This window comes from Leptopilina heterotoma, unplaced genomic scaffold (assembly GCF_015476425.1).
Source record: "Leptopilina heterotoma isolate Lh14 unplaced genomic scaffold, ASM1547642v1 Lhet_167, whole genome shotgun sequence".
NCBI classification, from domain to species: Eukaryota; Metazoa; Arthropoda; class Insecta; order Hymenoptera; family Figitidae; genus Leptopilina; species Leptopilina heterotoma.
Genome location: NW_025110883.1, coordinates 1,850,884 through 1,865,210, shown reverse-complemented (window position 1 = coordinate 1,865,210; position 14,327 = coordinate 1,850,884). Strand labels below are relative to the sequence as shown.

The window sequence follows — 14,327 nt, the reverse complement described above, 5'->3', positions numbered from 1 at the left end:
ATTCCTAAAAATGCGAGTCATATCGTGAGGAGAGAGATTCCAAGGAAGAAAAATGAGAGGAAAAGAAATTCGAGAAACTGAATATAATATATGGTTAAAATTTATGTATTTATAGTATAATTTTTTCCTTTATAGTATTTTTTCCTGTTTCATAAAAAAATTATATTTTTAGAAAATAAAGGAAAAAATTATTCAACAAAATTTTCTGTTACATTTAGGTATTTATGAATTTCAAATTCAAACTTCTTCAAAATTATTTTCATATTCAATTATTTTATAAAATTTTAACTAAAATTCATTTTTAAATCAATTTTTATTAGAAAATTCTATGAGAATTTAATTATTTAAATACAAAAGTAACTGAATTTAATTTAAAATTTAATTCTTATAAAGAATTTTATTACCAAATTTTTTACTAAAGAATTTTAATCAAAATTTTTAAGAATAGTTACATTTTTCAAGAGATTTGATTAAAATTGTATTAAAAATAATTTAAATTCTAAGATGAGTTTTATTATTTATGAAAATAATTGAATTATTGAGAAAAACATAAAAATTTGGTAAATAATTGAATTCCTGTAAAATTTGTATTATTTATGAAAATAATTAAATGTTTTCGTACAATTTTATTAAAGATTTTTTTAAATAATTAATTTCTTTTGGGTAGTTTTATTAAAATAGTAGATATATTGAAAATCATTGAAATTATTTGTAACTTCTTTAAAATTCAATTTTTTTAAGTATTTTTAACTAAAATTCTTCTTTAAATCCATTATTTTAAATAATTAATTAAATATATATTGACAAATTTAACTAGTTTTAGAAGGTTTTTAATTATTAAAATTTTTCAAAAATCTAAGTTCATTAAAATTTCTAATTAAATTTATTAAACGTTGAAATTTTCTAAAATGTCAAATTCAAATCATTTGAAGTTCATTTATTTATGCAAATCGTAAACGCAACTCTTTTAAAATTGTATTAATTTTGAAATATTTAAGTAAAATTATTCATTAAATCATTTATTTATTTTAGGATAGTTGCTCAAGATTTTATTTATTCAAATAGAAATTATTTTCAGAAATTGAAAAAATTCAAGGTTTTGTTTTTTATAATTTTAGTAATTTTATAGTTTATAAGGCAAACAAAAAAAAGACCCAAAAATTTCGAATTTTCTCATGAATTCTAAAAATTGAATTTTTTTAAATAGTTTTAATAAAAATCCTCAACTTTTTCCTGAATTCCCTGTGTCAGAATATATGATACTATACCTAGTTATAATAACATTAAAACTATATTTCAATTTATATTTTATTTTTATAAAAAAAAAATTTTAATTAGAAATTTTTACGTTCGATTATTTTTAAAATTGGTAATTTTATTTTAAAAAGTGAGTATTTTAAAAATTTTTTAAATATTAAAATATATCAATTTTTTAAAATTTAACTCTTTATAAAATAATCATCATTAAATGTTTATAACGGCACATATTCAAATCTTGACTCTAGAGGTACAAATTTAAAATATTGATTTTTTCTAAAAAAACAAGAATAATTTTAGTTTGATAATTTTCTGTGTCAGCAAAATATACAAATTTATTTCAGTCGAATTAAAAATTTGTTTTTGAAATCTGGACTTCTACTACTTAAATGTTTAGAAACATCTGATAATTTAAGAATCAATTAATGAACTGGAAAATTTTTCAAATCTTTTATTATATTTTATTTTTTTCCATATTCTGTACAATTATATAAGCGTATAATAAAAATGTATAAGTATATATTACCTGATAATAATAATATAATTGTGGAAATTTAATAAGGTCTGACTATACTGAATTGATACTACTTAAAAAATTTGGTGTCTGACTAAAAATATTCTGTTCTACTGTAAAGTCGAAGGTCTTTAATTTTGGTAATACTGTATTGTTAATACTTGTCAGTTCCAGTGGTATTACTACTGAAATTATAGTTCAAAGTTATGTCTGACTAAACATGACCTTTACTACTAGACAAATTTATTTATACACTTTTTTACGCGTTTCTTAAAAACTTACAAGAGTACATTTTTTAAAATTTTACAAGTGGATGTATGATGAATAATATTCGATTTCATTATACGAAGAAAAATAGCATATTTATTCGGAATTGTCGAAGTGTAAAACTCACTTTTGCATGAATGAACAGCGAAATTGGAAAATGTTCTTTCTCACGAAATATGGTATTACATACAATGCACCTATCAAGTGAAACTACGTGCTTTGTCAATGAATGAGTAATGCCTCTTGAAATGATACAATAAGTAAAATGCCATCTAATACTCAATAAACGCAAATCAATCAATACTTATTATCAAATATAGAAGATTTTAATTAATTCATAGAATTTCAATTTATTAAAATAAAGTATAGAGAGAAGTAAACAAGAAATATTACCTTCTTCCAATGAAGAAGCAAATGTCATTTTCTACTTTGACTGAAAAATAATAATTTTTTTGATAATTTTCAATTTTGAAAAAAATCTAATATAGGACATAAACAGAAATCGGATCGATTTTCACATTATCGGATAAATGGATTCAGGTTGGGCAGCAAGCCACTGATGATTGTCCCCTTTGGCATCGGAGAAGGAACTATTAGACGCCTAGTTTAGTGGTTACCGGGTGTGCTGACCTCGTCTTTCCCTGGGGAGGAACTGAGAATTCGAGGTAGACCCAAGTTAGATCTGCTGATCCAACGAATGGTCGCCATAGGGTATAAAAAAATGTTGACGTGTTACTACAAATCGAGGCCGACGTTTACGCCTCTATTCTCCCTCTGTAAATTATTTATATATACGAATTTAAATTTTTTCATCTCCAACCCAAAAAGAAGTTTATATACCTGACTAAGAAATTTATATATTCTTTTGAAAGTGTCACATTTTATTAATTTATATATTTTTTATTATTATAATAATATAATAATAACAAAATCCAATTGCTAATAAATTTTTTGTGATTTATTACAATTTTAAATCGCGAGTAAATAATTAAATACAACGTTAAAAAGTATATTATTTTTTCTACAGTAGTAAAGGCTATTTTAGTCAGACACAACTTTGAGAAGCAGAATATTTTAGCATTAGTAGTAAAGGCATTTTTCAGTCAGACATAATTTTGAAATGCAGATTTTTTGTCGCATTAGTAGTAAAAGACCAGTTTAGTCAGACGAAATGTTAAAATCGATTTTTTAGTGACAGTACTACAAACGAATTTTAGTCAGATCCAAAAGTTGAAATGCTGATTATTATTTTAGCATTAGTAGTAAAGGCAATTTTTAGTCAGACACAACGTTTAAATGCAGATTTTTTCGCATTAGTAATAAAAGACGAGTTTAGTCAGACAAAACGTTAAAAATGATTTTCCTCTACTGACAGTAGTACGAAGAAATTTTAGTCAGACCTAAACGTTAAAGTGCTGATTAATATTTTAACATTAGTAGTAAAGGTAATTTTCAGTCAGACACAATGTTGAAATGCAGATTTTTTCACATTAGTAGTAAAAGACGAGTTTAGTCAGACAGAACGTTAAAACTGATTTTCCGTAAGTACACCTAGTAAATATAAATTTATTAAAATGTTAATAATTATAATTATTTATTATAATTATTTTTTAATTATTTATTATAATTATTTTTTAATTAATTATTATAATGAAAATGTGTATGGGGAAATGGAGAATGGAGCGCGGTTGAAGATGTTGTGTGTATATAAAGTGCCCCCAGTGTGTTCGACCTCCCGTATTACGAAACCAAGTTTCCTTTACCGCCCAACGATTTCGTTGTACCGACAACTAAACTTGGTTGCACCATTAGCCCGTTTCTCAAAACCACTCCATTTTCTTTCTACGAAACTCTAATGTGGCTTATAAACTACCTTATTATCCGAGAAAAATTGCCCTATCCTTTTGTATATTTTGGGATTTTTCTTCTTCTGTTTTTTTATGAACCTGTTTATGGTATTTCATTCTCTACATCTAAATAAAATTGCAAAAAAAAATATCTCTTTCAACTAGAAGGTAATTTACATTTTTTGCGAACAATGAAATTTTCTTGGGAATTGTTTTTCTTTAGGCAATTAACAGCGTTGAAGAATATAACAATTTTTTTATTATTTATTATTATTGTTATTATTATTATTTTTATCTATTACCTACTCACAGTTTTTCTAAGGATATCAAATTGAGACAAAAAACGTATCAAAACTTTGCTTCGCAACTATTTTTTTTTTGTTTTTTTTGTCGACTCCGATTATTACTTTTAATTTTTTTTAAAAAAAAGCACATTGTTTTTCATTCGCATCCACCGGGAGAGAGAGAGAGAGAGAGAGAGAGAGAGAGAGAGAGAGAAAGAGAGAGAGAGTGAAATTAATAATTAAAAATGAGATGCAATTTTTTATTCCATAGTTTGACCAGGGGAATAAAACAGACGGTTGACTAGACTTGAAACATAAATGGGTTTTGCGCATAATAACAGGATTAACGTTTTGATGGTGACCAGTGGGCAGTCATTGACAGAGTTGGTAACGACACGCGTAATACGCTCGTAACACGTTGAACCAAGGATGTATGTATTAATATGTGTATATGTGGGAGAAAGGTATTTCGTGTTTGTTGCTACATTGACCGAGAGAGAGGGAGGGAGGGAGAGAGAGCAATATTGTAATCTGTCACATCTCCCCCTGCGTCATGTATTTCTCTCATGTTTATGAATAATTTTCAATGGACCCGCCGGCAATATTGGCAACATTCGCAAGACCAAGCATTAATGTTTCAAGTTTCAGTTATAGGAACGTTCTCTCCTAAACCAAAGGTCCAAAATGACATTTGCATATTTACGCGTTACGTTTACATATGTCGTCTCCAATCAAAATTTCCTGGCGTCCTTTTGTTTTATACCGTCTCGTTAATTATTCATTGATTTTAACTCTTTCGCAATTCAAAATAGCGATATATATTTACGCTTGCTTTCGTTTATGTCATTGGAATTTCAATTATAATGCGCGGCGATTTAATGTTTTCATATCTGAATTTTCGCTGGTGTTCTTGTTTTTTTTTTTTTTTTCAAGGGAGAGTAAAATATTTTTTGCTTTTTTATTTTACATTAGAAATTTACAAATTGAGAATTAAAGAACATTTTTTAGTATGAAAAATTTATTCATTAATTTTATTTATTTATTTACAGAGAAAGATGGTATTTATTTAAAATAATTAAGAAAATTGTCGAAACGTTAAAATTGTGTTTTTTATTTCACTATTTGACTTTTGGAGGATTGATAATTTCCTTGATATTTTATATTATCTTTTATCCAGTGATAAAATTAAATTTTATATTTAGATTTAATTTTTAAAAATTTTTAAATAAAAATTTTTTATTGTATTTAGTTAGAATTTGGCGTCAATATATTTATTCGCTCATAAAAGAAATAATTTTATTCAATTATAAAAGTACATTTTTTATTTTGATTTCCTTCTTACATCTAATATTATCCTATGTCTATTTGTTAGTAGTTAACTAGTTATTAATAGCAATTAATAGAAATAAACCAATTATTTAATTCAAATTGTTCAACAAATATTTTTTTTATTTTTCAGATTAAAAATTCGATCCTATTTTTAAATTTAAGGCTTGGCACTGATTTCAACATTTCCAGACGTGAACGCAAATATTGGCGATAACATTGACCCTACTTTGGTGAGTGAACAAATCGAAATTTTATTAATAATTATTATAATGCGCTTACAAAATTGGTTCCTTAATTAAAAACGATTCAATTTAAAAATATACTGTAAATTAAAGAGTAGAATCTGAATTTAAAATTTTTATTCTAATTTTTTTTTCTTTTATTTACACATTTAATTAGATTGAATTAAATATTCAATAAATATTCATTAAATCGAATTGAATTGAATTAAATTAAATTGAATTAAATTAAATTGAATTAAATTAAATCGAATTAAATTGAATTAAATCGAATTAAATTAAATTAAATCGAATTAAATTGAATTGAATTGAATTGAATTAAATTGAATTAAATTGAATTAAATTGAATTAAATTGAATTAAATTGAATTAAATATTAATTCAATTTCAATTAAAATTACAGTTAAAAATTTAATAAAATCTCATTGTTAAAATTAATTAACATAAATTAACATAAATGCCAATACATTGAGAATTATTATTTAAAAATTATTTGTCGCTCTTGTTGAATTTACTTTGTCGGTGGTTTTCATTTTCATTTTTAATTTTCCAATTTTTTTTCTTCCAATCGACTTTTCGATTGATTCTCAATATGTAAAAATGACATAATATTTAAATTCTCTATTGGATTGTCATGAAGAAATATTTTTTCCAAATTTGGCGCATTATGAAGATTCAATTGACTGAAATTTGTAAAATAATTTCCATTTACATTCAAAATTTTGAGTACATTTTGCGGCGCGATCCAATTTTCCGGTAAACTTTCAAGTGTATTGTTTGATAAATCGAGTTCATTTAATGATGTTAGATTTGTAAATGCGAATTTTTCTATGTTCTTTATTTTATTATTGTTTAATGATAAACTTTTTAATGAGCGTAAATTGAAAAATTGTTTACTAGTAATATTTTTAAGCCAATTAGTGTTGAAATTTAAAATTTCGATTTTTGAACATTCATAAAAATTGGGTAAAATCGTTAGACGATTGGAATTGAGCATTAACACTTTAAGAAACTTGAGTCTTTTGAATGTATCATTGGCAATTTTGGAAATATAATTTCTTGAAAGATCAAGAGTTTCCAGATGAATTGTATCGAAAAATGCATCTGAAAGAACAATTTTTATGTTATCTCCAGCTAAAAAGAGATGTTTCAAATTTGTCATTTTACCTAAATACAAACCACCACCTACATCATTACAATGACTATTACACAAAATTCGAATGTTATTGTTGTCTAATTGTAGCAATTCGAGATTGGAAAATTGTGTACCATTGAAAGTTGAAATTATATTGTTATCAACATAGAGATGCGAGAGTTTGAAATAATTTTCACCATGAAAAATATCTTCTTCGTTATAAATATAATTGTCGGTGAGATATAAATATTTTAAATTTTTCAAATCACATGTGCTTGATAGACCATTTAATAGTGTTTGTCGAATTGACAAAATTTCCAAATTATTAAAACAACCATTGAAAATTAATTCTTTTATAATATTTATTGGATTATTGTCAAGAATAAGTGTCTTTAATTGAAGATTTTTTGAATTTGAATTGAGATTTAGATTTTCTAAATTTATTTTATTGTGTCCAAGATTCAGAACAGTTAAATTTGGCAAATTCTCGAGAAATGTTTCAGCGATAAAATTGATGTTATTTTTGGAAAAATTTAAACAATTTACTTGTGTATTTTTTATAAATTCGCTATTAATTTTTGTCATTCCGGTGTATGATAAATTTAATGAAATAAGATTTTTTGTTTCGTCACAATCACCAAATGGAAGGGGGAGAACTTCTATATTGTCCTCTGATTCTTCATTATATGGAGTTGTTGTTTCAACATCTGAGTTTTCAGTTGTTTTTTCATGGTAATTTGAAGTTGGCGTGTGCCAAACGTAGAAATGACGTTGAGTTGTATAATCATTATAATATTCCTCGAATTGCGATCCTGCTTTTCCAATTGCAATTAAAATTCCAAAAATGATGAAAAATTTCATTTTTGAAGCAATCTGAAAACAAAATACTTTTGAACATTCTTTTTTCTTTTGTTTGCTTATTTTTTTATTTATTTTTTGTACTTTTTCATTTTAATTGTAAGAGACTAATAATTTACAATTCTTCTGAAATTAGTTACATTTTTTAATATTTATTTAATTAATTATTAAAAATAATGGAAGAATTTTAGTTAAAAACACTAAAAAAATTGAATTTATGAAAAGTTACAAAAGATTGCAGAAATTCAATTAATTTCATAAGTAATAAAATTCTTCGCAGAGTTTCTATTTTTCTCAAAAATTTTATAAAATTATCGTTAAAATTTCAATTATCTTTATAAATAATAAAATTCTTCTCTAAAATTCAATTATTTTCAAAAATTTTAACAAAATTTTCCCAAAGAATTCAATTATTACAACGAAATTAGAATAAAATTCTACAAAAAAATTTCCATATTTTCATAAATAATAAAAATTTCACAGGAATTATTTAAATAATTGAATTCTAGTAGAATTTTCTAATAAAAATTGATTTTCATTTCATAAAACTAAATTTCAGTTAAAATTTTAGATAATAATTGAATATTAAAAGAAATATAGCATGAATTTTTAGAAATTATTGAATTTTGAAATTAATTTTTTTGAAAAAGTGTAATTCAATTTTTTTAAAATATTATTTTAAGTTTTTATTTTCTAAAATATATTTAATTGAATAATTTACGAATAATGGAAATTTGTAAAATTGCATATTGTAAATGAATGGATTTTGAAAATTGTCTAAGAACTTTTTAGAAAATTAATTTTTTTTAGAAAAGAATCAGCGGACTTACCGGCCGATGCATAGTTCTCTGGAAGTATCTCACCAGCGTGGACCTTGAGAATTAATCCAATTGAATAATAAAAACCACCATACACGCAGAAATAATTAATTTAAATAACTAATTAACAAGAATGATTTTTGTTTGGCGAGTTTTACATCCGTTTTTATTTTTAATCAATTTTAATGATTTTTAATCAAAGAACTGATAATTGGTACAAAATAGACGCGCAAACAGATCGTGACGCAGCAGGAGATTCTGCCGGTAGCTTCCTTAACTCTGGTTTTGTCGTCTGCTCGTGGTAGCATGTGCGCAGCCTTTTGGCGTTTTTACGGATTAGCGCGTGAATGTTCAAGATTCAAATATGGAAGAAGTCATCGACAACATTACTTTTAAAAATAAATGGTGGGTCGACCTGGGTCGTCACAAATTATAGAAGACTATTATTTTTTTTTATTTCAATAGGAAAGTGATAAAATATAAAAGTAATTCTAGGGGAGATTGGGGAATTGTGAGCCAACCCCCCATTATTTAATAAATAATAATATTTACAAGTTTGATCATCCAATTTTTTTTTTAATTTTTTTTTGTTCGTCCAAAGTAAATTTTTGATTAGCATTTCATGACTTTACAACGCTTTACATTTTTATTGTATTTACAAGGATTTTTAAGAATTAATTATGAAAAATATGTTTTTAATTATTGTTTGTTATTGGTACTTTGATACCAAGAAGAAATTTTGCATTAAATTAAAATGAATAAATAATAGAAAGGTTTTTGTAAAATGATTGTAACAATTTTATATTTAGATTTAATTTTTATATTCAATTTTTAATTTAAAAAAATTTTTGAAATAAAAAATTTTCAGTTATATTTAGTTTGAATTTGGCATTAATATATTTATTTGCTGATAAAAGAAATGATTTCATTCACTTATAAAAGTAGAAAAGCTCGTCGACATTTTTTTATTTTGATTTCCTTCTTACATCTAATATAATCCTATGACTATTTGTTAGTAATTATTAATGGCAATTCATTGAAATAACAATTTTTTAATTAAAATTAATGAACAAATATTTGTTTATGTTTCAGATTCCAGACGTGAACGCAAATATTGTCAGTAACATTGGCCCTATCTCGGTGGGTAAATAAATCGAAATTTTATTAATAATTATTATAATGCGCTTACAAAATTGGTTCCTTAATTAAAAATGATTCAATTTAAAAATATACTGTAAATTAAAGAGTAGAATCTGAATTTAAAATCCTTATTCTAATTGTTTTTTTTAATTATATATTTCATTAAATTTAATTAAATATTCACTAAATATTTATTAAATCGAATTAAATTAAATTAAATCAAATTAAATTAAACTAAATTGAATTAAATTCAATTAAATTGAATAAAATTGAATAAAGTTGAATAAAATTGAATTTAATCGAATTAAATCGAATTAAATCGAAGTAAATTGAATTAAATCAAATTAAATCGAAGTAAATTGAATTAAATTGAATAAAGTTAAATTAATTTGAATTAAATTAAATTAAATATTAATTCAATTTCAATTAAAATTATAGTTAAAAATTTACTGAATTCTCATCTTTAAAGTTCGACGGTTTAAATTAACATACATTCTTCATTTGAAATTTATTTTTTTATCTTAATCAATACGTGAATTAACATAAATGACAATACATTGAGTTATTGTTAAAAAATTATTTTGTTTAAAATTAATTGTTTTGTTAAAGAAAAAATATTTTGTTTTCATTTCCATTTTTTTCAATTTGTTTTCTTACAATCGACTTTTCGATTGATTCTCAATATACAGAGTTGCATTTTTCGCAATATGTACAAATGACATAATATTTAAATTCTCTATTGCATTCTCGCGAAGAAATATTTTTTCCAAATTTGACGCATTATTAAGATTCAATTGATTGAAATTTGTAAAATAATTTTCGCTTACATTCAAAATTCTGAGTACATTTTGCGGCGTGATCCAATTTTCCGGTAGACTTTCAAGTTTATTGTTTGATAAATCGAGTTCATTTAATGATGTTAGATTTGTAAATGCGAATTTTTCTATGTTCTTTATTTTATTATTGTTTAATGATAAACTTTTTAATGATCGTAAATTGAAAAATTGTTTACTGTTAATATTTTCAAGCCAATTAGCGCTGAAATTTAAAATTTCAATTTTTGAACATTCATAAAAATTGGGTAAAATCGTTAGACGATTGGAATTGAGCATTAAAACTGTAAGAAACTTGAGTCTTTCGAATGTATCATTGGCAATTTTGGAAATATAATTTTTTGAAAGATCAAGAGTTTCGAGGTAAATTGTATCGAAAAATGTATCTGAATGAACATTTGTTATTCTATTATCAGCTAAAGAGAGATGTCTCAAATTTGTCATTTTACCTAAAGATAAACCATTACTTATACCACTACAATGTCTATTGCACAAAATTTCAATTAAATTGTTGTCTAATTGTAGAAATTCGAGATTGGAAAATTGTGTACCATTGAAAGTTGAAATTATATTGTTATCAACATAGAGATGCGAGAGTTTAAAATAATTTTCACTATGAAAAATATCAGCTTCAGTACGAATATAATTGTAAGAGAGGTATAAATATCTTAAATTTTCCAAATCACATGTGCTTGATAGAGCATTTAATTTTGTTTGTCGAATTGACAGAATTTCCAAATTATTAAAACAACCATTGAAAATTAATTTTGTTTCGTCACTTACTGGATTATTGTCAAGAATAAGTGTCTTTAATTGAAGATTTTTTGAATTTGAATTAAGATTTAGATTTTCTAAATTTATTTCATTGTGTCCAAGATTCAGAACGGTTAAATTTGGCAAATTCTCGAGAAATGTTTCAGCGATAAAATTGATGTTATTTTTGGAAAAATTTAAACAACTTACTTGTGTATTTTTTATAAATTCGCTATTAATTTTTGTCATTCCGGTGTATGATAAATTTAATGAAATAAGATTTTTTGTTTCGTCACAATCACCAAATGGTAGGGGGAGAACTTCTTTTTTTCTTCTCTCTGCTTCTTCATTATATGGAGTTGTTGTTTCAACATCTGAGTTTTCAGTTGTTTCTTCATGGTAATTTACAGTTGGCATTATCCTCTTGTAGTGATGACGGTTAGTTGTATAATCATCATAATAGTCGTCGAATTGCGATCGAGCTTTTTCAATTGCAATTAAAATCCCAAAAATGATGAAAAATTTCATTTTTGAAGCAATCTGAAAACAAAATACTTTTGAACATTTTTTTTATATTTTATTTTTTTAAACCATGTTATATTTTCTTTTTTTCTTTTCTATTTTTCTATTTAAAATACAAAAAAAATTACGCTTTTGCTGAAATTTTGTTATGCTTCTTATTTGCCTATTTTTTTGTTTTTTGTTTATTTCTTGTACTTTTTCATTTAAAATTTTTAATTATAGAAGACTTTTTTTTTATTTGAAGTATAGAAAAATATTAAAATATAAAAGTAATCCTCCTTAAATACTTATTATTAACATCTGTAATTGAAACTGAACAAAAAATTTTTTTAATTTAAAAAAGTAAAATTTGAACTACTTACATATATTTCCTTTATTGAAATCAAAATCTTCTGAACTGATCGAAAGTTAGGGAGACACTGAGTTTCAGTTCTTAAATTTAGTATTTATATTTCCATCGGTTTGTATATCTATAGAGATAAAAATACAGAGCCTCTCTGTTCAATATATTGCTATCAGTTTTTGGTAATTTATTTTGATATCTTCTACTGAAGAAAGTTCTTCTTTGTATTCAATTTATATAAAAAATTTTAAATATAGATCTTCAAACAGTATTCAATAATCATTTTCACACGGAAAAAATTTTTTATCCGAAATAGATTTTAATTAACGAAATTTTTAATTATTTTAGTTAAAACTTTCAATTAAACTAAATTAAATTTGTTTAAAATAAAATTAAAAACAAAGAAATAAGAAGTATTAAAAATTTACTGTTAACTTAAAAGTATCAAATTGTAACGAATTGATATAAAAAAAAATTAATAAAATCAGAAATTGATCTAAATTGTTGCTATCAGTTTGATACAGTTTAGTATCAATTTTATACTTTCAAGAAAACTGGGAAACTAAAGTATGATATTTTATGATCATCGTGGTATAAATTAAAAGTTTTTAAACTCAATGAAAGAAAAATAAATTCTAAATTTAGTTAATAGTTTAATTATTATATTTCTTGATCATAGAGGAAGGATTTATTTAAAAATATATTTTTAATTAGCCAATGGTGATAAATTAAAAAAAAATGAAGAATAGATCAAAAATCTAATTTAAATTTAAAAGGAAAGTATTTCAATTTTTAAATATTGAGTTTCAGACGCGCTTACAATAAAAAAAACTGTAAAGATTGATTAGTTCACTTTATTGCATTTCAGTCGATATTGCAAGTATAGAGTGTGTCAAAATTGAAAATTGATTGAGGGAAAGAGAAAGGGAGAGAGGATGGTTCAGGATTTACAATTGATATTACGTCAGGATATGAACAGTAGAGGATCATATTGGGAAAATTTGCAAGCCATCATTGTTAATAGGGAAAAGCGAAATTGTTACCACCGAAGGGTGAAGGGTTGAAAATCATTGTTCACCTGTCATCTCATGTCATTTTGAACTCTAGCAAAAAAAAAAAAAAAAGACAAAAAAAGAAAATGACGCTTCTCTTGTAGTTACAGTTTATCCTTCCCCCTCGTCAAACGTGACGAAAATGACGGTTCTACGTTGTCAGAAATTTTCTCGTGGTTTACTTCAAAAGTCACTAACAATCAATTCTGTAATTTTACATCGCTCTCGATTAAGCGTGTCGTACTACTTCGATATGCCCTTTGGCGTTCATTCATAAATTTTTATTTTTCGATTGTTTTTGTTATTTTTGTTTTCGATTCGAGTTATTTTTTTACTGAAAATTTTTTTTACTATATTCAATTTAAATTTTGCGCTGCACATTTCTTAATTAATATTATAGTAATATTAATGACTTTAGTAAAAAAAAATATATATATATAAATGCGACGCTCTCCCAAATAAGGTACCTAAGAAGCAAAAAATTTTATAATTTTTGGAGAAAAAGTACAGAAATTATTTTCAAAAATTTTAATAAAATTCGTTGTTGACAATGTATTTATGATTTCAGAAATTTGATATTTTCAACATGTAAACTTGTTCGATTCAAATGGCCATAACTTTTCTTGTCTGCAAGATATCAACTTCCGGTTGGTACCAAAATGAAGCTTGACTCTTTCTGTAACTTTCTTCTCATTACGACTATAAGCTAGGATAAATATTTAAGAACGATTTTTATGATTTTAGAAATTTGATATTTTCAACATGTAAACTTGTTTCGATTCGAATGGCCATAACTTTTCTTGTCTGCAAGATATTAAGTTCCAGTTTGTACCAAAGTGAAGCTTGACTCTTTCCCTAACTTTCTTCTCATTTCGAGTAAAGGCTAGGATTAATATTTGACAATGTTTTTTTATGATTTTTAATATTTTCAACATGTAAACTTGTTTTGTTCTAAATTATGAAAAATCCCCATAGGTACTCGAAATAAGTCGTTTATTTTCAAATATAAATATTGTCATGTCTTACCACAACTATTAGTCGAGGGGTTTTATTTACGGTATCCAATAAGCTTTTGAAGTGATAATAAATTCCTCGAACACACAACATCGATTGAACCATAAAGGTTGCTTAATGGCG

The 14,327-nt window shown here is 24.4% G+C and overlaps 2 protein-coding genes across 2 annotated transcripts; both read right to left on the bottom strand.

Annotated features, from left to right (window-relative positions):
* Window positions 1–6,146: 6,146 nt before the first annotated feature.
* Window positions 6,147–8,842, bottom strand: LOC122499401 (leucine-rich repeat-containing protein 15-like). The gene is made up of 2 exons (XM_043607735.1): window positions 8,560–8,842; window positions 6,147–7,744 (listed from the first exon to the last, which is right to left on the bottom strand). Exons 1-2 carry the CDS (start codon window positions 8,569–8,571, stop codon window positions 6,278–6,280), a joined length of 1,479 nt encoding a protein of 492 aa, XP_043463670.1. The 5' UTR covers window positions 8,572–8,842; the 3' UTR covers window positions 6,147–6,277.
* A 1,280-nt stretch (window positions 8,843–10,122) lies between these two features.
* Window positions 10,123–12,203, bottom strand: LOC122499403 (leucine-rich repeat protein SHOC-2-like). The gene is made up of 2 exons (XM_043607738.1): window positions 12,158–12,203; window positions 10,123–11,813 (listed from the first exon to the last, which is right to left on the bottom strand). The coding sequence occupies exon 2, from the start codon at window positions 11,799–11,801 to the stop codon at window positions 10,341–10,343; it is 1,461 nt and encodes a 486-aa protein (XP_043463673.1). The 5' UTR covers window positions 11,802–11,813; window positions 12,158–12,203; the 3' UTR covers window positions 10,123–10,340.
* Between the last annotated feature and the right edge of the window lie 2,124 nt (window positions 12,204–14,327).

Coding starts and splice junctions, on each gene's coding strand:
- LOC122499403 (XM_043607738.1), bottom strand. CDS start 11,801: ATGAAATTTTTCATCATTTTTGGGATTTTAATTGCAATTGAAAAAGCT.